The sequence below is a fragment of the Bubalus kerabau genome, chromosome 2 (genome assembly GCF_029407905.1).
Source record: "Bubalus kerabau isolate K-KA32 ecotype Philippines breed swamp buffalo chromosome 2, PCC_UOA_SB_1v2, whole genome shotgun sequence".
Classification (NCBI taxonomy): Eukaryota; Metazoa; Chordata; class Mammalia; order Artiodactyla; family Bovidae; genus Bubalus; species Bubalus kerabau.
The window spans coordinates 172524052-172550461 of record NC_073625.1 but is presented as its reverse complement, the minus strand read 5'-3'; the positions used below and the strand labels follow the sequence as shown (position 1 = coordinate 172550461).

The 26410-nt window shown below is 37.6% G+C and overlaps 2 protein-coding genes across 9 annotated transcripts in view; both read left to right on the top strand.

Annotated features, from left to right (window-relative positions):
• PLS1 (plastin 1) overlaps positions 1 to 6900 on the top strand; it is a 122673-nt gene extending 115773 nt beyond the window's left edge. For all 5 annotated transcript variants that reach the window (XM_055569448.1, XM_055569450.1, XM_055569446.1 and 2 more), the window contains 2 exons: positions 5822 to 5946; positions 6179 to 6900. In XM_055569448.1, coding sequence (XP_055425423.1) covers positions 5822 to 5946; positions 6179 to 6314 — 261 coding nt within the window. In that variant the 3' untranslated portion in view covers positions 6315 to 6900. The remainder of the gene's footprint in view (positions 1 to 5821; positions 5947 to 6178) is intronic.
• A 4156-nt stretch (positions 6901 to 11056) lies between these two features.
• The window catches only part of TRPC1 (transient receptor potential cation channel subfamily C member 1), a 60598-nt gene continuing 45244 nt past the window's right edge, over positions 11057 to 26410 (top strand). For 2 of the 4 annotated variants that reach the window (XM_055569437.1, XM_055569436.1), the window contains exons 1-2: positions 11057 to 11668; positions 20628 to 20782. In XM_055569437.1, the coding sequence (XP_055425412.1) occupies positions 11494 to 11668; positions 20628 to 20782 (330 nt within the window). In that variant the 5' untranslated portion in view covers positions 11057 to 11493. The remainder of the gene's footprint in view (positions 11669 to 20627; positions 20783 to 26410) is intronic. The other 2 variants (XM_055569439.1, XM_055569438.1) reach the window with 1 other exon arrangement.

The following is a 26410-nucleotide window of genomic DNA, read 5'->3' as shown; positions in this document are numbered from 1 at the left end:
TGGCTTCTTAACTTAGGGATGCACAGGAAGGAGAGGAGTTATTTAAATGGACAAGTTATTTAACTTATCTAATACTCTTTTGCTTATAAAGTTGAGAGAATTAAAAGAAACAATGTGTTAGTATAATGACACATAGGAATCAGTCAATGGTAATTATGATTATTGTTATTGGCTGACATACCACCTCCTTATCTTCTTGGTGGGGAAAAAAAAAACCTGGATGTTTGGGGCCTGGATAATAAAAAGTGGGGTGTGTGAGGTACAGCTGCTTTCTAAACAGGCAGTGAATTTAACAATCTTTTTTCAACTTATTGAATTTGAGGTAATTTTCAGGAAATGAGTTGGATTAAAAGAGATATTAAAACTAGAATTACAACTTGGTGATCAGTTGAACAGAAGAGATAGTTGAAAAATGGGGGCTTCCCTGATGGATCAGAGGGTAAAGAATCCACCTGCAATGAAGGAGGCACAGGAGACCCGGATTCAATTCCTGGGTTGGGAAGATTCCCTGGAGGAGGAAATGGCAACCCACTCTAGTATTCGTGCCTGAAAAATCCTATGGATAGAGGAGCCCCAGGCTACAGTCTAAAGGGTCACAAAGAGTCGGACATGACTGAGTGGCTAACACATACACACAGACACACACACACACACACACACAAACCGTTTAAGGGAGACGGCTCAAGAGAAAAGCGAACTTGAGACTATGGGTTTACTAGAACTGAGGTGGAAAAAACATATTGCAAAAGTGCTTGGCATTTATATATGTTTGAGAATAAAGCCTTTAGACAGAATATAAATAATTAAGAAATATAGCAGTGAATGCTAAAAAATATCTGGGCTAGGGAGGTTTCTTCCAGTTTGGTATGTTATATTTGAAAGCTATAATAAGTGGTACTAGTAAGAACCTGTTAATCAAGGCAGTGCTGTACCCAGAAATTTTAGAAAAGACAAATTTACCCCTTTTAGTAGCAATGTTATTTTTCCTCACCAAGAAGATAAGGAGGTGGTATGTCAGCCAATAATGATAATCATAATTACCATTGACTGATTCCTATGTGTCACTATACTAACACATTATTGTTTCTTTTAATTCTCTCAACTCTATAAGCAAAAAGTTTTAGAAAAGTTAAATAACTTGTCCACTGTCATTGAATGTTAAGCAGAATAGCTGGATTTCACATCCAGATCTAACTGCAGGTTTAAAGCTAAGCTATGATGTTGTTCAGCCCTGGGTATGACATAGGCTTAGCTACTTATTAGCTGTGTGACATACTGCTCATTAATTCTGTAAATATTCAAAGCTTCTTGAGTTTAGTCGCTGAGTCGTGTCTGACTCTTTGCGACCCCATGAACTGCAGCACGCCAGGCCTCCCTGTCCATCACCAGCTCCTGGAATTCACCCAAACTCTTGTCCATCGAGTCGGTGATGCCATCCACCCATCTCATCCTCTGTCGTCCCATTCTCCTCCTGCCCCCAATCCCTCCCAGCATCAGAGTCTTTTCCAATGAGTCAACACTTTGCATGAAGTGGCTAAAGTATTGGAGTTTCAGCTTTAGCATCATTCCTTCCAAAGAACACCCAGGACTGATCTCTTTTAGAATGGACTGATGGGCTCTCCTTGAAGTCCAAGGGACTCTCAAGAGTCTTCTCCAACACCACAGTTCAAAAGCATCAATTCTTGTGTATCAAATTAAGAAATGTGTATCAAATTAACAAATTAATAATTTTCACTATCTTGAAAATCAGGCCAAACTCTAGACAAGTTGTCTATAAGATTCCGGCATTCTTTTTGCTTAAGTAATTTCTATGTGATTAACTTAAAGAAAGTGAAATAAAAATGATGAAAATGTATTTATATACTAAACTAAGGGAGATATGCAGATAACACCACCCTTATGGCAGAAAGTGAAGAGGAACTAAAAAGCCTCTTGATGAAGGTGAAAGAGGAGAGTTAAAAAAGTTGGCTTAAAGCTCAACATTCAGAAAACGAAGATCATGGCATCTGGTCCCATCACTTCATGGGAAATAGATGGGGAAACAGTGGAAACAGTGTCAGACTTTATTTTTGGGGGCTCCAAAATCACTGCAGATGGTGATTGCAGCCATGAAATTAAAAGACACTTACTCCTTGGAAGGAAAGTTATGACCAACCTAGACAGCATATTGAAAAGCAGAGACATTACTTTGCCAACAAAGATCCGTCTAGTCAAGGCTATGGTTTTTCCAGTAGTCATGTATGGATGTGAGAGTTGGACTGTGAAGAAGGCTGAGCACCGAAGAATTGATGCTTTTGAACTGTGGTGTTGGAGAAGACTCTTGCGAGTCTCTTGGACTGCAAGGAGATCCAACCAGTCTATTCTAAAGGAGATCAGTCCTGGGTGTTCTTTGGAAGGAATGATGCTAAAGCTGAAACTCCAGTACTTTGGCCACCTCATGCGAAGAGTTGACTCATTGGAAAAGACTCTGATGCTGGGAGGGATTGGGGCAAGAGGAGAAGGGGACGACAGAGGATGAGATGGCTGGATGGCATCACTGACTCAATGGACGTGAGTCTGAGTGAACTCCGGGAGTTGGTGATGGACAGGGAGGCCTGGCGTGCTGCGATTCATGGGGTCGCAAAGAGTCGGACACGACTGAGTGACTAAACTGACTGAACTGAACTAAAGGGTTTTACCATAACCCCTGCTCCTTTTGCAGTAAAATGTCTTTCACTGATCATATGCAAATCAGAGGAGTTGGAGGATAGGTCTGTTGGTTTTTTCTGGAAACAGGAAGATAAGGGATCCAATATAATCTTTAGAAACTTAAATTTTTCATTCAACTTAGTAAGTTTTTCACAAGATGAATCATAAGGAAATAGGTGAGAAAATCCTTGTTTCCTAAATCTAAGTTAAGAAATATCTAAAATACCACAAAACGGTATAAAGTTTCAGCTATAAGATGAATTGAGGGGAGGAGGGGAAGGGGGAGACAGAGGATGAGATGGTTGGATGGCATCTCAATGGACATTCTGCAGTCCATGGGGGTCTCAAAAAGTTGGACACAACTGAGCAACTGAATAACAATAAAAAGACGAATAAGGTCCAAAGATCTAATGTATAACATGATAACTATAGTTAACACTATTTTAATGTAACTGAGATTGGCTGAGAGAGTAGAACTTAAATGTTTTCACACGCACAATATATATACAGAAGTGACAAATGTATTAACTAGATGGGAGGAATCATTTCACAATATGTACGTATACCAAATAATCAAGATGTACATTTTAAGTATCTTAGAATTTTGTCAATTTTAACTCAATAAAGCTGAAAAAAGAACAATTTTCCCCAAACTTAAAAAACTCTCATAAGTATGTAAATAAATAATCAAAATATAACAAAATTAAGCCACATGTCTGTTTTTGAACCACCATAGAAATATTATATGAAAGCACATAGAAAATTTTAGTTTATTATAGAATGACATGTATGTTAAGCTTTTAGAAAGTGTAATGTGCAATTAGATTCTTGTAGAAAGCTTATTAAAAATGTAGATTCCTAGCCCCATCCACAAATAACCTCTCGTTACTCTAAGTGCAGGGATTAATTTGTATTTTTAATAAGCATCTTAGGCGACTTTCATGTAGGTGGTCTGCAGACTGTACATTAAGAAAACATGTGTGAGATTTTTTTGGAAATAGAAAAGATGCCCCTAAAACAGAATCTGGATTACTAGCATCAAAAAGGACCCTAAAGTGTGTGTTAGTCACTCAGTCGTGTCTGACTCTTTGTGACCCATGGACTATAGCCCACCAGACTCTTCTATCTTCTTCACTCCAAAAAACCCATTTTGTAAAATGAATATTCTAGAAAATGAAGAATATAATTTTTTTTTAAATAAATGTAGCAGTTCATAGATCCCAGCCCTCAAAAAGAACTCTGCATTCTTTACATAGCTTCAAATTGTTTTATCAGTTATTAAGAACCACATTTGGCTAGGAACTGTACTAGATGTTTTCATTTAATATTCCCAAGAATCCTGTGACATTTCCATTGTAGTGATTAGGAAAACAGTGCTTTTGGCTTCAAGTAAGAAGGCAATGGCACCCCACTCCAGTACTCTTGCCTGGAAAATTCCATGGATCGAGGAGCCTGGTAGGCTGCAGTCCATGGGGTCGCTAAGAGTCGGGCACGACTGAGCGACTTCACTTTCACTTTTCACTTTCATGCATTGGAGAAGGAAATGGCAACCCACTCCGGTGTTCTTGCCTGGAGAATCCCAGGACGGGGGAGCCTGGTGGGCTGCCGTCTATGGGGTCGCACAGAGTCGGACACGACTGAAGTGACTTAGCAGCAGTAGCAGCAGCAAGAGATACTCAATTTAAGGTGAGTTAAACCAAAAGGAAAGGTACAGAAAAATAGCAGAGATCCAGAAGTAGGGCAGACATCAGGATTGGCTGCGCCAGTAATTGAACAATGTCCTTCAGGTCTTTATCATCTCTGCTTTGCCATCCAAAGGGCCAGCTTCCTTCTAAAGCTGGTTTTCCTCTTATCTTCGGATAGTTGCTTGTTGTGACAAATGTTTCATCCTCTCATTTACATTCAGGAAGGGGTGTTGCTAGCTTTCCATAGCTCTCCTTGAATATAAAAATTAAGCCCAGATAAATCACTATAGCAATCAGATGGGATTCCTCTCATTAACTTTGACTATTTTTTCCAACCTTTTTCATTCTTGTCTGCCTAATGAGTCTTTTAGACATTTTCTTCCTAAATTTCCACCCCCACCAAAATTTTAATGCCATAGATATTAATGTATCTGTTATTTACAGTATGCTCTATACATAAAAAGAATAAGTTTACTACCTCACCCACAGAATAAATGGTCTACACTAATTCAGGGTCACCCTTGGAGCTGTGGTGGGGTTAGTTTTCCTTGAAGCACACATCCATGTGTGGGAGGCATGCATTCAGAGTAAAAATGTGGGTTCTGTCAGGATGGAGAAAGTAGTGAGGAATGAGTAGACTCTGGTGCAAGCAACAGGTGCCACTATTCATGCTGAGACAGAACAAATAATTTGTTCAAGTACTGGTAAATGGTAAACTCAATTCAGACCATGATTTCTGACTTCAATAGCAAAGTTCTATCCATTAGAATTTCGTTGTCCATTTTTAGTTGCTTTGGGGGTAACATCAAAAGTGAAGAATCTTGGGCATTAGAGTTGGACAGCTCTGTGTTCAAATACTGGTTCTGTATGGACTGGTTGTGGAATAGGTCTTTTGAGCTCTCTGACCTCATGTTCTTCATCTTTAAAAGAGAGATTCTAATTTCTTTATTACCAGACTGTTAGGATTAAACAAAAACATGTAAAGCCACAAGAATAATGCCTTTGTAAATATTAGTTCCTTTTCTTATTATTTTTTCTTTCTGAAAAATATTAAGTGAAGTCTTAGGAATCCATGGTCTAAGATAAAGAATACTACTAGAATTTGCAAAACTGTTCATTTAAATTTCATCTATCCCCTTTTGAAAGTTGTTTGTTTTTTATAGAATGAATACTGTAGTTAGCATACTTCAGGAACTGTCATAGCCCCAAACCTTATTACAGGTATGGTGACCATTCTCTATGCTGTAAGCTCTGCAAGGATAAAAGGAAAAGCATATTTTAAATGGTTTGTGATATGTGTTAGTTGCAGAATAGTTAATTCTGCATGTTAAGTAATTCTGAATGTTAAGTATAATGAAAATTTTTGAATTGCTTTTACTTATATGGTTATGACCTTCCAGTCTAACATGCACCAAACATGTTTATGCATGTTCATCTTTATTTTCTAGGACAAATCTATTAGCACTAGCTTACCTGTCTTAGATTTAATAGATGCCATTGCACCAAATGCAGTTCGTCAAGAAATGATTAAGAGAGAAGACCTTTCTGATGAGGACAAGCTGAACAATGCTAAGTAAGCCTTATGGTTTATATTAGAACATAGTGGCTCTTTCATTCTTAATCCTTATATGTGAAGTATTATGTCCTAAAAATTGACGTTTTAAAATATAACTTATATGGGGAATATGATTTAAAGACTCAGAAACAACGTTATTGTAAAGTTAATTGTGTCAAAATATTTCATTCTTTTGTTAACATACATTAAGTGAAAACAAATACCAAGATATTTTTCTTGTCTTTTCAAGATACGCCATTTCTGTTGCTCGAAAGATCGGTGCCCGGATATATGCCTTACCCGATGACCTTGTGGAAGTGAAACCAAAGATGGTTATGACAGTGTTTGCATGCTTAATGGGAAAAGGACTGAACAAAATAAAATAATGAAGCATTTAATATGATTTTCTGCCACATTAAACACATTGAATGTCTCCCAGTTTACAGAATTCTGAAATGTAGTAGGTATAAAACCAGAGATTATTTGTATGCTCAAAATAGTTGTAGAAATCATTAATGATTTTAATAGCCTGTTCATACTAGTTAGGATTTGTTGGTCTTTTTGGATAACACAATTAAATTTACCAGTTGATACCGATAATAGAATATGTTTATTTTCAAGATGATACTTTATGATTATTTTCATTTCCTTGAAGTCTCCTTAAAACAAGACTAATTCATTCTTTTTCATGGTTCGAAATGATCAATACAAAAATTTTCTGCAAGCCCTGATGTGAAATATGTTTTGATTTTGTGTGTGTGTTGATTTTGATTATAAATGTATTCAGAATCAAAATCCAGTTTAATCCTTTTATTTTTTTCCTCCAACTATGTAAAGTGGTCCAAAACTTTAACTTTTCTGTAAATTTCTATATTGTCTAAAATTTTTAAGTGACAAATATTGTTAACACTAAACTTTTTTTATATAAGGACTAACTCATGAATAAACTTCAAAGTTCATTCTCTTATATAAGTATTAATAGCAGGAGATTTTTACTTAACACTTGATTTTAACTACATGATACTTTATATATACTGCATGACATGCAGATATATATATATACATATAGGTAAGATGTTATTAGAGAAATATGTGTGTGTACGTATATATATTTTGCACCTGAATTACCCAGGTTTTCTTAACTTGTATGTATACAGACAGCCCTCCATATCTGATGCATGCATATCAGATGGTCCCACATCCGTAGATTCCCACAACTGCAGATCAAAGATATTTGAAGAAAAAAAAAAAAAAAGAATTCCAGGAAGTTAGGAAAAGCAAAAGTTAAATTTGCCAAGTGCCAGCAATAATTTCCATAGCATTTACATTGTATTTACAACTATTTACACAGTATTTACATTGTATATTAGGTATAAGTAATCTAGAGATGATTTAAAGTACATGGGAGAATATGTGTAGGTTATATACAAATACTGTTTCATATTAAGGATGTGAGCATCTGTGGATTTTGGTATCCTTGTGGCAGGTGGGTGGGGGGGTTGGTTCCTGGAACCAATCCTCTGGATACTGAAGGAAGACTGTATTGGTCAGTTAGCCAACCATGAAATAATTATTGTGCCCCCACTAGCTGTGTAACGCTTTTCAGTTTGTAGCTGTCTGGTACATGAAGATTTCTTTTAGAAATATTCATTTTGGGTATGCATATAGTTACTTTTCAACTGACTTCTTTCAAATGTTTATAGCCACTGTGGCTACAGCTCTCAAGACATGTTGATGCTGTGTTGTTAGATTCATGTTACACATGCTAATTTTTGATACTCTAGCCCTAAATAATTTAGAATATGCCCGTTAAATATCTTTAGAAGAAAGTAACACAAAGCTAATAGTCAGCATATTTTCACATTTTCCCAGTTTCCTTCAAATTGGCAACGTTTGATTAATATTTATGTCACTTGGGAGTAGCGATGCTTCAGATGTATTTTTGTCTGAATTTTTGGCAATAGACTGATTCTGCTCCTAACGGGTGAATCCAGAAGTCTAGTTCCTTCATCTTCCACTGTTTGTGCCAGTGAGCAGTACTGCTGTACTACAAAAAAATGCTGTCATTCTATCTCACTGTGAATGAGTAGTCTAAATCCCCCATCTACCATGGATTAAAACATTCATGTTGGTAAGACGTCGGTAAGAGTGAGACTACTCATATGTTTAGAACAGAAATTTTTTTGAATGAAATCATCAACAGGTGAGACTTTGAAATATATTCTTCTATAAAAGAAATAAAAAAGATTTCCTTTCTTAAGTTTATAGTTTGATGGTGATTATCTTATATGAAGATGTGTTCTTGCTCTTTTGTGAGATTATTTAAATTATGTTTCCCCTTTTGATTTTTTTTTCACCATATTTGCTAAGTTCTCTAACTTACATGAAATTTGGCACTTTAGAGTGTTCTTTTTCTCACAAAAAATTTAATAAAATTCTGTGTATGTACAAATGTGTCAGTATTTATTTCATTTAAAGAAAAATACATAACTTTGAAAATTAATCTCACAGACTCATTTTCCAGAAAAGACTTTGTCATAAATGGATGTTGCATTTTGCCAAAAGCTTTTTCTGCACCTACTGAGATGATCATGTGGTTTTTATCTTTCAGTTTGTTGATACGGTGCATCACATTGATTGATTTGCATATACTGAGAATCCTTGCATCCCTGGGATATATCGCACGTGATCTTGGGGTATGGTCCCTTTAAATTAAAAAAAAAAAAAAAGAAAATCCTTATGCTTGAGTAAAACAAACAAAAGTTATTATTTTGGGAGGAGCAAAGGTGGTTCTATAATCCTTTAGCAGGAAGAATTTTTGGAAAGATCAACTGCATGATTACTACAAATTTAGTTTGTGATGAAATAACTTGAGTTAATTAACTCATTATAATAAATTCATCTATTATGACCCAGGTATAATGCTAGACACTGGAGATTCAACTGAGAAAAATATAGACAGTTTCCTGGCCTCATGAATCCTAGTGGAGAAAGATGGTAAACAGTAAGAGTTGCAGATGGTGATAAATGCAATAAGAGAAATAAAACAGGGTAATGTGATACAGAATTAGGAACTGGGGTAAAGAGGATTTTAGTTTGGTAGGTCAGGAAAGGTCCCTCTAGCATCATGATATTCAGGCTGAGATATGAATGAGAAGTCAGATGATAACTGTTCAATAGAAGGAACAAGTAAGTGCAAAGGCTCTGAGGCAGGAAGAGTCTTGCAGGCATTTTAGGAAAAGAAATATGCAAATGTGGCCTAAGAATAGAGAGGGAGAAGAAGAGAGTTTGGAGATGAAGATAGGGCCTCTTACTTATAGAACTAGATCTGAATTTTCTCTCCAACTGGAGTTGTAATGGCTCTTCTCTTTGGTACCTGAGGTTCCCTGAGTTGCTTTAAGCAATGTGCTGCTTCTGAATCTTGCATGCCATTGTTCATTATAATTCTATCACTGATTTCATATCAAAGATGAAAAATATAGAGGATCCTAAAATACCCCAATTTATGCTGGATAAAAATGAACACAAGAAACAAGGGAATCTTTTGCATCTGGGATGATTCAAAAAGACGTCTGAAAATACAGGTGCAACACTAGCTTACTTTGAAGGAGGAAAAACCCTCTAATTCTTTAGAATGTTTCCTAAGACTAGCTCCTAAAGTACATTGGAATTCTCCTGAATCTCAAAAATCAGTCCAGCCCCTGAGGGAATCCTATGGATAAGGAATCACCTAAAGCCAGAAGCTTGAAAAAACTACTGATTATAGTTCTGAGCCACCTTAATTTTTACCCTGAACACTCTGGAACTTTTGGAAGGGTCAGGGTTAGACCTGTTGTTTTGCTACTGACAAAAAATTTTTTACTGCATTACAAAGAGTATAAGCACACACACATGTAAACAAATATGTACCACTGTGTTCAATGGCCAGATTTATTATGAGCAATTTTGACAGGCCACCAGATACACAAACTTTGAACTGTATTAAACATTAGAGAAGGGCAGATTTATGATCTACTAGGGATAAGAGAGGAAAAGCTAACATGATTCAATAGATAACCATTTTGAAGTAAACAGATGAAAATGTTCGGAAAGGTGGGCAGTCTAGTCTACTAAAGATCTCAGAGATGATGGAAAGACGACTTTGCATAACGAGGAAGATATATTTAGGAAATCTGGGAGTTAGTGTTGGCAGGACAGGGATAGAGCAAGTCAACTTAAAAAGAACAGGAAGTATTTCTCTCGAATATGTGATACTCAAGTAAATTTATATATTGCCTTAAAAACCCAAGCACTAGGGGCACAATTTAGATTTTTGCATAGTTGGCTGTGGAAAGCAATGAAAACGATTCGGGATAAAATTTTCAGCCCCCCTCCCCCAGTTCTTAAAGGTGCAAAAATATGCTTTAAATCAAGCATAATTCTTTTAAAAATATTCAAGGAAGTAGCACTTACTGCATTCAGTTAGCTTTTGCTTAAATAACACTCATCTTCTAAAATCTGAGTTATAATAATATATGTGAATATGAACAAGAAACTACTGGAAGGACTGTGACGTAGATAGATCCTAATGATGTGCTTATCCAATGGTTACAGGCAAATAAATGTATGACACCAGAAATGTCATGCAAATTTTATATCACAAACTAATTTTTTAATAAGTACAGTTTTAGAAACGAGGGTAGCTAGCCCAGTATAACTGCACACAAACGGGTGTAGTGGTATGGTAAGGGTCCTGTCCTTTCTGCTTTAGGCAGAGGACAAAGGAATATGCAATAATTCGACAATTCCACTAGGGGTTTCGACTCAGTGTTAAGTTGTCAGAGGCTCAACGAACCACCCCGCCACATGTTTACATGTATGCACCCAGAGACCGCGATGGAAATTACCTCAAACTTGCAACCCGGATGTCGAGAAGGGTGCACCCCACCGTTCTCCTTTTCCTAGGCTGCAAGGATGCCTTCCTGGAGGCAGCGCAAGGGGTAGAGGGCGGGGTGTTCGCAGACCCCGCCTCCGTCGCAGGCCCCACCCACCGCCGAGCCCACTCCGTCGTCGTAGCTAGCGCTGAGCGGAAGATGACGTGAGGAGAGCCTCGAACATCTCCGGGCACTGCTCGGCTGATGATTCCCAGGGCCCTGGAGCCCGGCGCGTGTAGAATCTCCTCTTGGAGCTCCTCTCCCACCGATTTTCGTCGTCCTCTCTGGCCGGGCCGCCCCCCGCGCGGCCCTTGCGGCTCCTGGCACGGCCCCTCGTTCGGCTGCCGCCCTGGCGCGCGCCACCCTGTCGTCCCCGGACGGGCGCGGACCCGCTCGGCCTGGGCGCCGGCGGCTGGGGAGGGGGCGCTGGCCCCGGGGCCGCGCATGCGCTGCCACCAGTCTGGGGCTGTCAGTGGAAGGCGAGTGCTGGCTCCGTGGGGAGGCGACGCCCTTCGGGGCCAACGGGCCTCGAGCAGAGGCGGCCGTGGGAACGACTCATCCCTTTTCCAGCCGGGGGACGGGGCTGGGATCGGGGTCGGGGCTGGCGGGGGCCCCGCCCCCGTCCCCTGGCCTGCCCCCTTCATGGGCCGCGATGATGGCGGCCCTGTACCCGAGCACGGACCTCTCGGGCGCCTCCTCCTCCTCCCTGCCTTCTTCCCCATCCTCCTCTTCGTCGCCAAACGAGGTGATGGCGCTGAAGGATGTGCGGGAGGTGAAGGAGGAGAACACCCTGAATGAGAAGCTTTTCTTGCTGGCGTGCGACAAGGGTGAGAGCGAGGCCCCTTTCTCCGCTTTGGGATGCCCCTGCCCTCCACACCCCTCACCCTCTTCCCGGCCTCAACTTGGGGCATTCCCTCTTGCTCTCGCGCCGAGCGTCTGTTCCCGCCGCGCCCGGTGCATCACTGGGGCCGCCGGGCACCACCTCTGCCTCGGGTGTGCGGAGCTGAAGGGCGGGAGCAGCCGCGGGTGCCGCCCTCGGAGCCCCGCGCCTGGGGGCGGTGGCTCTGCCCTCGGTCTCCTTTCGTGGGGTCCGGAGTTCAGGTAGCGTCGTGGGAACCGAGACGCTGCTAGGGTTTCAGCCTCACCTCCGCTACTGCCCGCCTGAGTCTCCTGATCTCCCCTTTTGGGTTTCAGTTCTTTATGGAAGCCCAGAGGTTTTGTCTAGTTTGGGACTTTTCAGTCCTAAAATCCCATGTCCTTGCTTGGGGTTTCTCTTGCTTATGGGCTTTCAGTTGTTTTTTGTTTTCTTTCTTTTTTTTTAAAACGTTACTTGTATTATTTAACTCCAGCCACCCAGTGTTCTGTGATTGTTGGATGGGATTAGGTATTTTAGTATCCTAGGTGGACATAAAGGCAGGACGTGACCGAAAATTCTAAGTTCCAAAGTTGCTCCAAATTTACGGAACGGCTTTGTTCATGCTTTTTATTGGAGAGAAAGGTTTATTGTTCCTCCTTCTTCGGGAAATACAGGTAGTACAAAATAATTTGGGGTCGTAAAAGAGTCAGACGGGACTTCGCGACCAAACAGCAACGAACAAAATAATTACATGGCAAAGATTTAGAATATATTTAATGTGTTTCTTCTTTTTTTTTAATCTGAAAATCGATCACTTTTATGGCCATAATAAAGTCTCTTCACTTACGCATTCATCTATTGATGAATATAATAAAAAGAATGGGAAATTCATTGCCCGAAGACTGCTTTTATTTCCTACATGTAAAAAAGCGTTCTAACTTTTCTTTCTAAATTTATTCAGCTTGGCTTCCAATGGCCATGCTTACTTAGGAAAAATGTTTAGGATCATGCAAACTTCCAAAACATAAACCCAAGGGGCAACTTACCCTGTGAAAAGATTACAGAGGATTTTTTGGTCTCTGTGTTTTTTAAATAAATGACAGCCTCCTTAACTGCTGTCACTGTTTTTGAGATAGGATTTTATTTACACAACTTTTTGAAAACACATTTAAGTATAAGCAAAGTCTACCTGTGTCCATCGTGAGTAACTTTTATGCTCTTATGTAATAGTATTATATGATGAAAACATATGTGGAAGTCCGCCATAGACACAGTTTGGAGTAGTCTTGAAAAATGTAAAGAAACATACAACCTCATAAATATCACTGTCTGTGGATTATGTAAAATTTTTAGTATTTTGGAGTAGATAGTCTGAATTCTCTTCCTTTAAAATTTCTCTCAGAGGGGGAAAAAAAACTCGGGGGTGGGGGGTGGGGAACAGATTGTGTTTACACTAGAATTACTAAGTGGCTGCTACTTCTTTCTACCCCAGCTTACTGAGCAACGGTTATTTTAAAGCAAACAGAGATTATGTCAAGAGAGGCAATTTAATATTCTTGTCAAACTGAGGACAGAGGAATGTCATAATGGAACATAGCTTGAGTAAATACTTGTATGGTGTGTATATTTAGGATTATTGCATGACATATCTCAAAAGAGTTTTAGTGTATGATGGCTTTGTAGCCTGTCCAGTCATGCCATTTGAAATAGCCTTGGTATTCTTTGTTAGTTTCCTTTTTATAACATCAGTAAGATCCTTGGAGAGATTTGGCTTTTGGAGGTAGGGTGAAAAGTAAATATGTATGCTTTTTCTCTCACATGTAAATTAAAAAAAATTTTAACAAGTGAGATGAAATAGGTATTTTTTGTTTCAGGTATGTTGAAATGAATTCTTGGGTTAGATTTTGAAAAATGGCTTATTTCTTATATGTACTTATGATATACATTTATGCTAAAAAATAAATTTGAGTTATAGCAGGTTTTTTTTGTTTATATTCACTAATAGTTAAACCTTTTTCAGTGTTACCCAAACCAAATCTAAAAGTGAAAAATTTCCTAAAGTAGCTATGGTTTCCACTATTACTTTGGAGCTTTCATCAAGCCAAATGGCAAACGTTTACTAAGACAGCTTTCTGGGTAGAGTCATATGCTTTTCATAGATAATTTCATTTAATCCTCACAACCCCGTGAGCCAGATATGTTGTTACCCCCATTTTCCAAATGAGGAAAATGAGGCTTAGCAAAACTTTATAATTACTTTGCCCAAGGATACATTAGTTAGGAAGTAGTAGAACTAGGATCTATTTTGAGTCTGTACTCTTTAAACTACTAAGTTTTATTGATCTAGTTGTAGTTGAATGAATGAAAATCATTTGTGATAGAAAAGACACATCCATATTTGGAAGTTACTGGTTGGAAATTAAACTTGCTCTCTATGACTCTTTTATTAACGGAGGTTTCCATGGATTATACTTGTCCAGTAAAAGTAAAAAAGGAAGAGAGCAAATTTGCTATAGATTATCTGTGTTTCTCATCCTTTTTCATTTAGCAGTTTTTCTCTATATGTGTAAAATGTTCATAATGTATTCCACTTGAGAATTCCTAAAGCAGAAATTATGAAGATGCAGTGTTAATCTATCTGTTAGGTGGGTGGCTCTTTGAAAATTGTGTACAGATTAAGGAGTAAAGGAAAAAAAATAGGAAATAAAAACGATTTTGTAGTTTGATTTTATAGTGCGTATAGCTGGCTTTAATGTAAATTAGTTCTATAGATCTAGGCAAGTGCTGATCCAGGTTCGGTTCAGTTCAGTCGCTCAGTCGTGTCCAACTCTTTGCGACCCCATGAATCGCAGCACACCAGGCCTCCCTGTCCATCACCAACTCCCGGAGTTTACTCAAACTCATGTCCATCGAGTCGGTGATGCCATCCAGCCATCTCATCCTTTGTTGTCCCCTTCTCCTCCTGCCCCCAATCCCTCCCAGCATCAGAGTCTTTTCCAGTGAGTCAACTCTTCGCATGAGGTGGCCAAAGTATTGGAGTTTCAGCTTTAGCATCAGTCCTTCCAAAGAACACCCAGGACGGGTCTCCTTTAGGATGGACTGATTGGATCACCTTGCAGTCTAAGGGACTCTCAAGAGTCTTCTCCAACACCACAGTTCAAAAGCATCAATTCTTCAACGCTCAGCCTTCTTCACAGTCCAACTCTCACTTCCATACATGACCACAGGAAAAACCATAGCCTTGACTAGACGGACATTTGTTGGCAAAGTAATGTCTCTGCTTTTGAATATGCTATCTAGATAGTGGCCACTTAATAGTGGCTGTTGCTGATCTTGAAAATGTGTCAGAATCATCTCAAAGGTAACATTGGTTCTTGTCTTTCTGAAAAACTTAGAAGAAAAAGTAAATAGAAGATTCCTGTGCCAGTTTTTGTAAAGTCTGCCCCAACCACCTAGTAAAATTCTGAGTACGCATGTTCTTTTTAGACATAGAATGCTGCAGTTTAGAGGTAAAGGTTAATTGAAATAAGAGCGGCTATACATGTGGAGAAGGAAATGGCAACCCACTCCAGTGTTCTTGCCTGGAGAATCCCAGGGACGGCGGAGCCTGGTGGGCTGTTGTCTCTGGGGTTGCACAGAGTCAGACACGACTGAAGTGACTTAGCAGCAGCAGCAGCAGCATACATGTGTTGTTTTATGAAGTATCAAGCAGTGATTCTTAGCACCCATTGTCTTTTTCCTTTCTCATTGAGAGTTAAGTGTAGTAATGAGCTACTTTTATTTGTGGGAGACAGTGGTTTACTTCAGGCCTTTGGGCTGGAGAAAAGATTAATACCTTTATTTAGGGAGCACTTAAGCTGGAGAAGGCAATGGCACCCCACTTCAGTACTCTTGCCTGGAAAATCCCATGGACGGAGGAGCCTGGTGGACTGGTCCATGGGGTCGAGAAGAGTCCGACATGACTGAACGACTTCGCTTTCACTTTTCACTTGGCACTGTATTTTTTATCTCATTATTTTTTTCCTCTTAATAAATAAAATCTGTTTTAAGCATCATTAATATAGTTCAACTAGAATGTCACATGTGCCATAATCAAAAAGTTATAGAAACTTGGTTTGAAAAACATTTTTTGACAGATATATCATCCCATACTTCACAACTAACTGAAAATTTGGTTACTATAAAATTAAACTGACCAACATGAGTGCTTCCATTTCAGTGATGTTGAAATTTATCATCATATGCCAGAAAATAAAATGAGATGCCACCAGTTCTTCATTGATACTATAACATTTCTCCACTGTCTTTCTCAAATTCAAAGAAAGTGAAAGTGAAGTCACTCAGTCGTGTCCAACTCTTTGTGACCCCATGGACTGTAGCCTACCAGGCTCCTCTGTCCATAGGATTTTCCAGGCAAGAGTACTGGAGTGCGTTGCCATTTCCTTTTCCAGGAGATCTTCCTGGCCTAGGGATTGAACCCAGGTCTCCTGCACTGTAGGCAGAGGCTTTACCGTCTGAACTACCAGGGAAGTCCTTCTCAGGTTGGCCAGGGTGAATATATCAAGTTGGTCAGGGAAAATTTGTTGCTAAGGATCTATGGAATTACCCTGGTATTTTTATATACGATTTCATTTTTTAAAATTGTTGGTTAGGACTTGCTGCATTGATTTCGTGACTGCAAATGGGTTGCAACCTGCAGTTTGGAAAACTCTGGTGTAAAAAGATCATAGTGGGTGAGAGGGAGAGTGGCTCCTAGGTAAATTCAGAATGGTAGCAAGCCCTAGGTCCCATAGGGCTTAGTAAGCCACAGTGAAGATTATAGAATTTACTAAAGTGTGATTAAAAGTCTTGAGGATTAAAAACCTGATTTTCATATGATCACTCTGGCTGCTGGGTGGAGAGTGGATTAAAGGGCTGATGCCAGAGTAGAGGTGGGCCCACAGGCCAAATCCAACCACCACCTGTCTCTGTAAAGCCTGTGAGCAAAGAATGGTTTTTACATACATGTCAAATGGTCAGGAATAAGTCAAAAGAAGAATAATATTTCATAATGTGAAGATTATATGAAATTTAAACTTGAGTGTCCATAAATGGATTTTTATTAGAACATATTGAAGCTCATTGTGTACATATGGTTTATGGTCACTTTTGTGCAGCAAGAACAGGGTTGAGTATTTACAACGGGGATAGTATGGCCCACAAAGCCTAAATATTTACTATATGGCCCTTTAGAGAAAAAGTTTGTTGACCCCGGTAGTAGAGTTTAGGCAGCCATATCAGTGAAGAGGTCGGTGCAGAGTCCGGGAGAGAGATGATGGTGTCCTGGACTGCGGGTAGCAGTGTATGTGCATGGATACAAGTAGATAAGTATGGGAGACATTTTGGAGACGGGACTGAGAAGTTTTGCTGTTGAGTTTGTTTACTGGTGGAATTGATTGAAAGTTTCTTTTTCCTTCACTGAATAAAGACAACCATCTAGCCAAAAAAGTAAATGGATCATGTTGCATTTCCTTCTGTATGTGATATTTGAAAAGATGTATGTAACTTTCAAAAGCAACTTCAGCGTAAAATGAAAAACATTTTTACGTTTGCCTGACCCATAAGACATTTTTACTTGTAATCCTTCTCTATAACTAGCTTCTTGCTATGTATTTAAAATTTACTAACCTCTTCTCTCATATACACTCATTATAAATATTAAGACTGTTCTGGGCTTTCTGATGGAGAAGGCAATGGCACCCCACTCCAGTACTCTTGCCTGGAAAATCCCATGGATGGAGGAGCCTGTTAGGCTGCAGTCCATAGGGTGGCTGAGAGTTGGACACAACTGAGCGACTTCACTTTCACTTTTCACTTTTATGCATTGGAGAAGGAAATGGCAACTCACTCCAGTGTTCTTGCCTGGAGAATCCCAGGGACGGGGGAGCCTGGTGGACTGTCGTCTATGGGGTTGCACAGAGTCGGACACTACTGAAGTGACTTAGCATAGCATAGCATTATGCCTTTCTGTCTCTAACAGTATTGCTGACCAAATAATTTGAAGACCCTTTTGTTTCAAATCACATAGAAATTTTAGATAAAATATAACAAACGTCCATTTAAATGAATAACTGAGCTTTCAAGAAAGTAAGGAAAACAAATTCAAGCATAAAGAAAAGACTGAAAAACAGAGGAGTGTGTAAGCGGACATTTGACTGCTCTGTGGGTGGGAGCAAGAGTTAATGATCTGCGCGTTGTTGGGATTAGACTTTTAATGCCCATGTGGAAGTAAGTTACAAAGCCTTGAGTTTGTACAAAGTGGAGAGTTGGAACAGCATGCAAGCATGAAACCAGGATCCATAAAGGACTATATGCTTATAGCAAAGGGGTAGATGAGGAAAAGAACCCATCCATCAGCAAAGGGAGACTACAAAGAAGCTTTTAAATAAGATTTCCCTAAAGATTTGTAACTGTGTTCCTGCCTCTTGTTGGCTTGGAATTTAAATTAATATTAACTTCTTGTTCTGGGAAAACCTAAACTGAGAAATTAATATAAAAAAAGATTCATAGTGTAGCATAACCTCTGAGTTATCTGGAAGAAGTGAACACATACATCCTTGGTGGGGCAAGCTTTCAAACTAGGCTGCCTAGTTTCCCAAAGTTAAACCGCATGAAGTTGAGTTTGCAGTACCCAATTGAAAATTTCATTATCACAGATGACACAATGAATAGGGTTAAATCCATAAGGCCCTCAGATAATTATTGTGTTTTGTTGTTATTTAAGCACTAAGTCATGTCTGAGTCTTTTGCAACCCATGGACTGTAGCCTGCCAGGCTCCACTGTCCATGAGATTTTCCAGGCAAGAATACAGGAATAGGTTGCCATTTCCTACTCCAGGGGATCTTCCCAACTGAGAGATCGAACCCATGTCTCCTGTATTGGCAGGGGATTTCTTTATCACTGAGCCACCAGGGAAGCCCAGTTGTCATATAGAGACCATAAAGTAAGTGTTTAAATGACAAAAAGCTTAAAATAATGAAAACATAAGAAAGTAGATCAAAAGATTTGGAAAGGAATCCAATAAAGCTTAGAGAAATAAAAAATATAGTCAGTAAAAAAAAAATAATGAATGGAGAAATCAGGAGAAACAGTTAAAGGAGGAATAAATGACTTGAAGAGAAATGTGAAGAATTTATCCTGAAGCAGAAAAGAGAGGAAGAAAGAAGAAAAATATACCTTTAGAGACACAGAATTTGGAATAGGATGGTCTAACATAATACCTAAAGGAGTTCCAATAGGAGAAAAAATATGGAAATGAAGCAATATTTTAAGAACAAACGGCTGAAATATTGCATATTAATGAAGGGCAGAGTCAGATTCAGAAATGAGTCCCAAGGATAAAGAAAAAAAGTGTTCCTCACCTAGGCACGTCATGAAATCAAAGAAAATAGAGCCAGAGTTTTTATGGGTAGCATTCTCCTACAACTAAGACACTGAAATAAATTCACCTGAAATAAGGTTTTAAAGTTATTTTCTAGGATTAGTGATAAATTTTCACTGATCTATCTGCATGTTCAGTATTGGTTCAACTTGTGATTCAGAACTTCACTTTGCAAAGTGATAAGTTTTAAGTTTTTGCCATGGAGCGTTAGTATTTAAATATAAGTTAATAGTGCTTTGAGGAAATAATTTCTTTTTCTGACTAGTTTTCTTGAGGGAACTAAGGAATACACCAAGAAAACTACCATTCAACACCTTCCAAAAATGAGGACTTAAAAGTCACTGGTTAAAAATAATAGTGTAATTTGAAATGTTAACCAAAAAAAAAAAAAAAAAAAAAAAATCTGTTACCTTTCTTTGTTTTTCACTCAGTCCAGTTTTAGAATTTCTCTTTTTTTCTCATGAAATCATTCATTTCTTTTTCCTTCTGGTTTCCACTCTGATTGTTCTCTTCCTGTTTCTTATTCATAGACTGCCAAGGAACAGCTATATTTGCAAGTCACTTTAAATGGTTTATTCATCTTATGTTTAAAAAGCAAGATGAAATAAAGCAAAACCCACTTAGCTTTTTTTCTCCATTTAATTAGCATTTCTCTTTTGATTTTTTCCCCTTTTACTTACTGCACCAGCTGGTTAGCAGACAAGTATAGTGGGCCCTCTGTGAAAATGATTACTCCATAATTATTCTCATTTTCCCCCATTCATTAGCTGTTTTGATATGGGGTAGAGTGAGGCAGAAGCTAATCTGCATAATCCTGACAGGTCAGATTTCATTTTGAAATAGTCTGACATTGGCCTCTACAAGCATTAATCATAGTCCTGCTTTAGAGTTCTGTGAGCTGAATATCCCATCATGTAATCTAAACAGCTTCATTAATGAGATGTGTGTGTGTGTGTGTGTGTGTGTGTGTGTTGGTAGAGTGGGGAGGAGACTAGTAATTTCGGGCATCTCTCCCTCTTAATGTGCATATATACATTCACTGCTTTTCCAAAGTAAACCTCTTCATAACAGCCTCCATTTATTACTAGATCTTGTTTTTAACCATTTAACAATTAAATGTGTGTATGTATTTGAGATATAAAACTTAAATCCTTTCTATCATTTTTCTAGCACTCAGTCTGTACTTTTAGACATTCTTTATTACTATAAATATCTTCTAAAAGTTTTTCTCCTTATCATCAATCAGTTTTGCATTTTAAACAACTTATATTTTAAACTGTACATTTAAAATTTTTCTATTTTTTCTGTTTGTTGCTGATGTACATATCATTTTTTAATCAGGGTATAAGTTTTCAGCAAGGAAATGTTCCCATTTTCTTTGCATAGTTCCATATACAAAAATGAGTTTAGGTTTTTTAATCTTTTAAATCATCAAGCTAAGTTTTCTTTATAGTTGTTCTTATTTAATGTGTCATGGATATTAAATTATGTTTGTGTATTGTTATTTAGGTGACTATTATATGGTTAAAAAGATTTTGGAGGAAAACAGTTCAGGTGACTTGAACATAAATTGCGTAGATGTGCTTGGGAGAAATGCTGTTACCATAACTATTGAAAACGAAAACTTGGATATACTGCAGCTTCTTTTGGACTACGGTTGTCAGGTACAAGGCTAGATAATTTTATCCAGTAGCTTTTAAGTACTGTTAGATATGCCATGTTCTGTCCTTTCTCTCTAGTTTTCTTCCTCTCTTCCTTCCTTTCTTTTTTTCCTTCTTGCTTTCTGTTTTTCTTTTCTCTTTCACCTTTTGTTTTGAGCTACTAAAAATTTAAAAACAAACCAAAAAAAGCCTTTTTAAAAAATATAATATTTTGACTTGATTTTTTTCCCCATTTTTCACTCCTCCTCATCTTATATGTTTTAAAACATCCAACAGAAGTAAATTATTACGACTTATTAAAGATGACTTTGTTTTTATTACTTATATTATTACTATTTATCTTATATATCTAAAAATAGTAGAAGTGTTCTGGAAGTGTCAGGGGAACAGGTATTTCTGTGGCCCATATAACTTACAAGCATAAGAACAAAGTACTTCTCACATACAAAGCAATTTTCAATTTGACTTTGATTTTCTCCTAAGTTTAATTAAATTTTTCTTTTTGTCTGAAATTTAGTGTTTACTTAGAACTAAATGTGAATGAAATTTTTAAAATTGGAAAATATTGACCTTTCTTGCTTGTCTTCATATAAGTTCAGGTAAAAAAGTAGGCATGTGTGTCTTGAAAGAATTTAGTTCAGAGATGTGAAGGAATTTAATGTTATTTTCCTTCCTTTTTGTTTTGCTTATCATGGGACTTTGCATTTGAATTCTGGCTCTTTTTTTTCCTTTCAAATAGTTTGAGCATTTGCTGTGTTGTTGCTTTAAATTAATGAGCCTTTTTAAAGAGTGATATCAGGAAACACTCATAGATTAAAAAAAAATAGGTTAGTCCTATATACATTTCTATTATAAATATTATATATATATGTATTACAATATGTGGTATCATCTCTGTATATACATGTTTAAGTAGAAAAAAATTGCTTTTCCAGAAATTTCATTTATCCAGAATACCACCAAGAACCAGAAAATAAGTAAAAAATACCCCTGAGTAGCCAGATTAGATGTGATGAGGTTTCCCATTTATGAACTTTATCTGGAATCTTCTCTCAACTCTATTTTTTCTCATTTTAGATTATACTTTAACAAACTTACTTAGTTTTCTAATCCATAGAGAATTATGGGAGCAACAGAAGAGGCAGGAGGCTACAGTGGAACAAAGTTAGGCACAGTACCTCTGACTCTATTTAAAGAGATCAACAGCCTAACATACCTGATAATCTCTAAGGGAACTGTATGTTCGAATGGTAATTAATGTTTATAACAATAGCCCAGAGTCAGTAAGGGAAAATTAAGTTACGTTCAGTATATATTGTTTCAGAAGAAAGAGGAATATATATAGTACTTCTGAAAGCAGAAAAATTCTGTCAAAATTGTTTAAATTTTAAAGTTAAATACTTAAAAGCATAAGCTTCAGTTACCTAGAAAATAAGGTTACAAGGAAAGTCTCTGATGATTCCATATACAAGAGGTATTATGGTACAATAATCATTTTCTTTTTATATATAAGTCTGTATATAAAATTTCTGTAATGTACATGGTTCTTTCATATACCTGAACATATTTGAATGTCATAGCCAGCCTATATAGATGTTATATTTTATAGATCTGAAAACTGAGGCTCATAGACTGTAATGTATTGCCCAAAGTTCTAAAATAAATAAGGGCAAAGCTAAGATTTGAACCAATTCTTCTGTCTGCAAATCCCATGCTCTTTATAGTTCACCGTGTCCTGTCCTGGGTTACCTGTGTCTTATTTCTCAGTCAACAAATGTCCAAAACCTTTGGTTGGGTGTCATTGTGGAAATGAATAAGTAAAACATGAGTTCTGTACAAAAGTATGTTAAAATGAATTGAAGAATGAATTTTAAATCAATTAAATAATAGAAAAGTATTTCCTATGTGCTGAGTGGTAATGATAATTGATCCTTGTATATTGCTTAGGGGTTATAAAGTGCTCTCATGTATTTTATCTTGTGTCATACTAGTGACTCTCAACTGGACAATTTTGTCCCTCAGGGACATTTGGCAATATCTGGGAACATTTTTGGTTTTGCAGTTAAGGGGTGGGTTTGTACCTGGCCTCTGGTGGGTAGAAGGTAGCGATGCTGTTAATGATCCTGTGGTGAACAGGACAGCCCCCACAACAAAGATTGATCTGGTCCAAAATGTCAGTAGTGCCACTATTGAGAAACCCTGTTTTATTCTTAAACTTTAGTGGTTTACCATAAGTGTTTTGGAAACATAGGAACGAGATCACTGTGGATTGGCACTATCAAGAAAGCTTTCATGGAAGTGTCAATTGAGCTCAAGCCTTGAGATATTAATAATTGCAAATATAGTCACTTCTTAATCCCTACAAAAGCCCTATGAGTTAGGTACTACTATTATCCCTGTATTATAGAGGAGGAAACCGAGGTACAGAAAGCTTCAGTAACATGCCCAAACTTATTCCATAAATGCCAGATCTGGAATTTGAACTCAGGTTCTGACTATCAGAGTCCATGCTTTTACACTATTACTTAAAACTACTGTAAAAAATATGTATTTAATAGATAGGAGGGGAACAGGATATAGAGAAGGATATAAACAAAGATAAGTACAAATGTATGTTCTTGAGACAGTGACTTGACTTAGGCTTTTTGAACAAGGTATTTGAGTTGGATGGTAGTGGAAATATCTGGAAAAATAACTAAAAACTGATGAAAAGGGCCTAAATGCTGGTCTAAGGAATTTGGGTTTTATGTATTAAATAATGGGATCATTACAAGATTTTTGAGAAAGGATGTGATGTATACAGTGGTATTTTAGGAAAACTAATCTAGTGGCTGTGTATAGGTTAAAAAAACAGGAAATGGGGAAGGCTATAAACAGCTTGTGTGAGCAGTTTTTATAGTAATCCAGATAAGAAGAGGTTAAAGCCTGAACCGGAATAGTGGCTATGAGAATAGGGGAAAAATAATGGCAAATGTAAGACATATTGTGAAGGAAGAATTGATAGAACTTAGTGAGTATTTAACTTTGGAAGGGAGGATTGAGAAAGAGTCCAAGATGATCTGCAAATCATAAACATGGGTTACTGGGAGAATGATGAAAGGAAAACAGGAAGTTACAAAGCTAAGTCAAACTCGGGGCAGAGAACTGTGAATTCTGGTTTTAGCCTTGTTTATTTTGGGGCTATCAGGAAGTTTTCAATGGAAAGCTTACATCTCTAGGGAGAGGTTGGGCTGGAGAAATACAGCAGTTATGGGCATGGGGATGATCCGACACCGTGAGAATGGCTGAAATCACAGAGAAGAGCAAACAACTAGAGCTGATTCCTTCTCAGGGAGCATCTACATTAATAAACGTCTTTAGAAGGAGAGGATTTCATTAAAAGAGTTAGGATCATGGACCGTTGTGAAAAACCAAAAAAACAGTTTTCTTAGTTGGTTAAAAATCAGGAAAATGATAGGAAAGGCCATTGGATTTTGAATCTCTGGCATCAGTAGAATTAGAGAAAATGACACGCATGAGTTTTAGAAGTTTGGCAGAATGAGAGAAAGAAAACTTGAGTGGTAAGAGAAAGATGGGCTTCCCAGGTGGCTTAGTGGTAAAGAATCTGCCTGCAATGCAGAAGACTCAGGTTCGATTCCTGGGTCAGGAAGATCCCCTGGAGAAGAGAATGGTAACCCACTCCATTCTTGCCTGGGAAATCCCATGGACAGAGGAGCTGGCAGGCTGCAGTCCATGGGGTCGCAAAGAGCTAAACAACAACAACTTCTCCCACCAAATAAGCTGCTTGATAGCAGGGACCTTGTTTTGCTCAAGAGAGGATCAAGTCAAGTTAGCAAAGAGTGAGGAAGTAGTTCATGTTTTGGGAGGTAGGGGCTAGGATTTGGTATTTCTGCGAATGAAGGACCAGGGTCCTGTGGAAGACAAGAGCAGTAAATAGAATACCAAGGTGGAAATTTTATCATTGGTAAGGAAATAGATAATTTATGAGAATCTGAGCTTAGAGGAAAGAGTATGGGAATTGTTGACAAAGTCTGAGATGAGAAGGGAGTAACTCCATTAATAAATAATAAATATGTACTAAGCAGATTTAATAAAGGATAGTCAAATATCTGTAAGAAATTGGGAAACAAAACTTATGAGGACATTTTGTGTACATATAGATATTTTAAAAACAATTTTTCCCCTTCAGAACTACCTTTTTATGTATCAAGTAACAGCATTTGTATAGAACATGTCAATGGCAACTCGTTATTTACTTGACTTTTTTGTGTAAATAAATATTTCTCTACCTGAAGCTTATCCTTTTAAGCTTTGAAAGATTTAACATGAATGTTTCTTTATTCTTTACTAAATAGTGTATCTGAATATAATTTAACTTTAGCATCATAAGTGGGACTCATCAAGAGTATAATCATTTTATTTGCTTCTTATAGTCTGAAATTATTGATATGTTTTTCCATACATCAAATGGTTTCAGACTACTTTGAATTGATAGTGGTTTTGGTATGCTGATATTTTATCTTCTCAATGATCAACTTTTAGCAATTTTTTGTCCTTCCTCCCTTCTTTGTTGATTTTAATCTAGCTGTTCCCTTATTCAGTAAAGACTGGAAGGGTACTTGGGAAAGCCAGATATCTGTAATTTATAGACAACTCTTAAGTCAGTGTGGTTGAGGCAGTTCCTTCTAAGGAATAATGCCCATAAAGTTAGTTTGTGACAGCTCAGTATGGTTTGGGAAGAAATTTACAGCTGAATTCATGATGATGTTTCAGATGATTGGAATTGCTTGGTGTTTGGACTTTGAGAGCAGTGGCATTACTATAGTTAGCTAGCTTTATAGGTTAAAATTAAAAATCATAAGTGAACTGTTTAGTAGAAATGAACACATGGTTCTTTTTGTTTGTTTCACTTGACCAAGTACCAAACTGAAGTTAGAAATGTATGCAAAGCAGAATAATAATAGTGCTAGATTTTAAAGAATAGGCTACAGCTCAGTGAAACCTAAAAGTTTTAAGGGATAAAATAATGAATTAAATTTCCCGTCATGGTGAGGAGTTTTTCCTATGGGAATACACAGGCAGTTCCTAATGGTTGAATGTGGCCCCATCCGATTCCTTGGGGTGCTTAGTCCTATTCTTAGACATCCAGATAAAGTCTGCCATTTTTAGTCCTATTTTTAACATCTAGATAAAGTGGATGAAAGCTTTATTCTTTTCAGCTACAAAGGTTAAAGATCTGATACAGTTTCACTTTTATGGGAGATAATGTTGATTTAAATACTTATTAAAGATTATAATAGTTTAAAAATGTATATACTGAAAATCAGTGTTTTCTTAGATTAAATTGTTACTTATCCCCACTTTTTGCTTCTGCCTTTATGGTTTTCCTTAAGCCAAACAAAATGAAACCGAAAACCTGATCTCAGTTGCTAAGTACCATAATAGGACTGAAGATTTTGTTACACTGAGAAGCTGAAAAGTCTCCATTTACTCCGCTTGTATTTATTTTTTTCCTCCTATCAGAGTTGGAGTTTCAAAATGAGCTATAGTTTGGGAGTCAAACTGTAAAGTCACTTCTCTTTGTCTCTGAGGACATTGATTCCTCAGAGAAAATTCTTTGTGATTTTTACT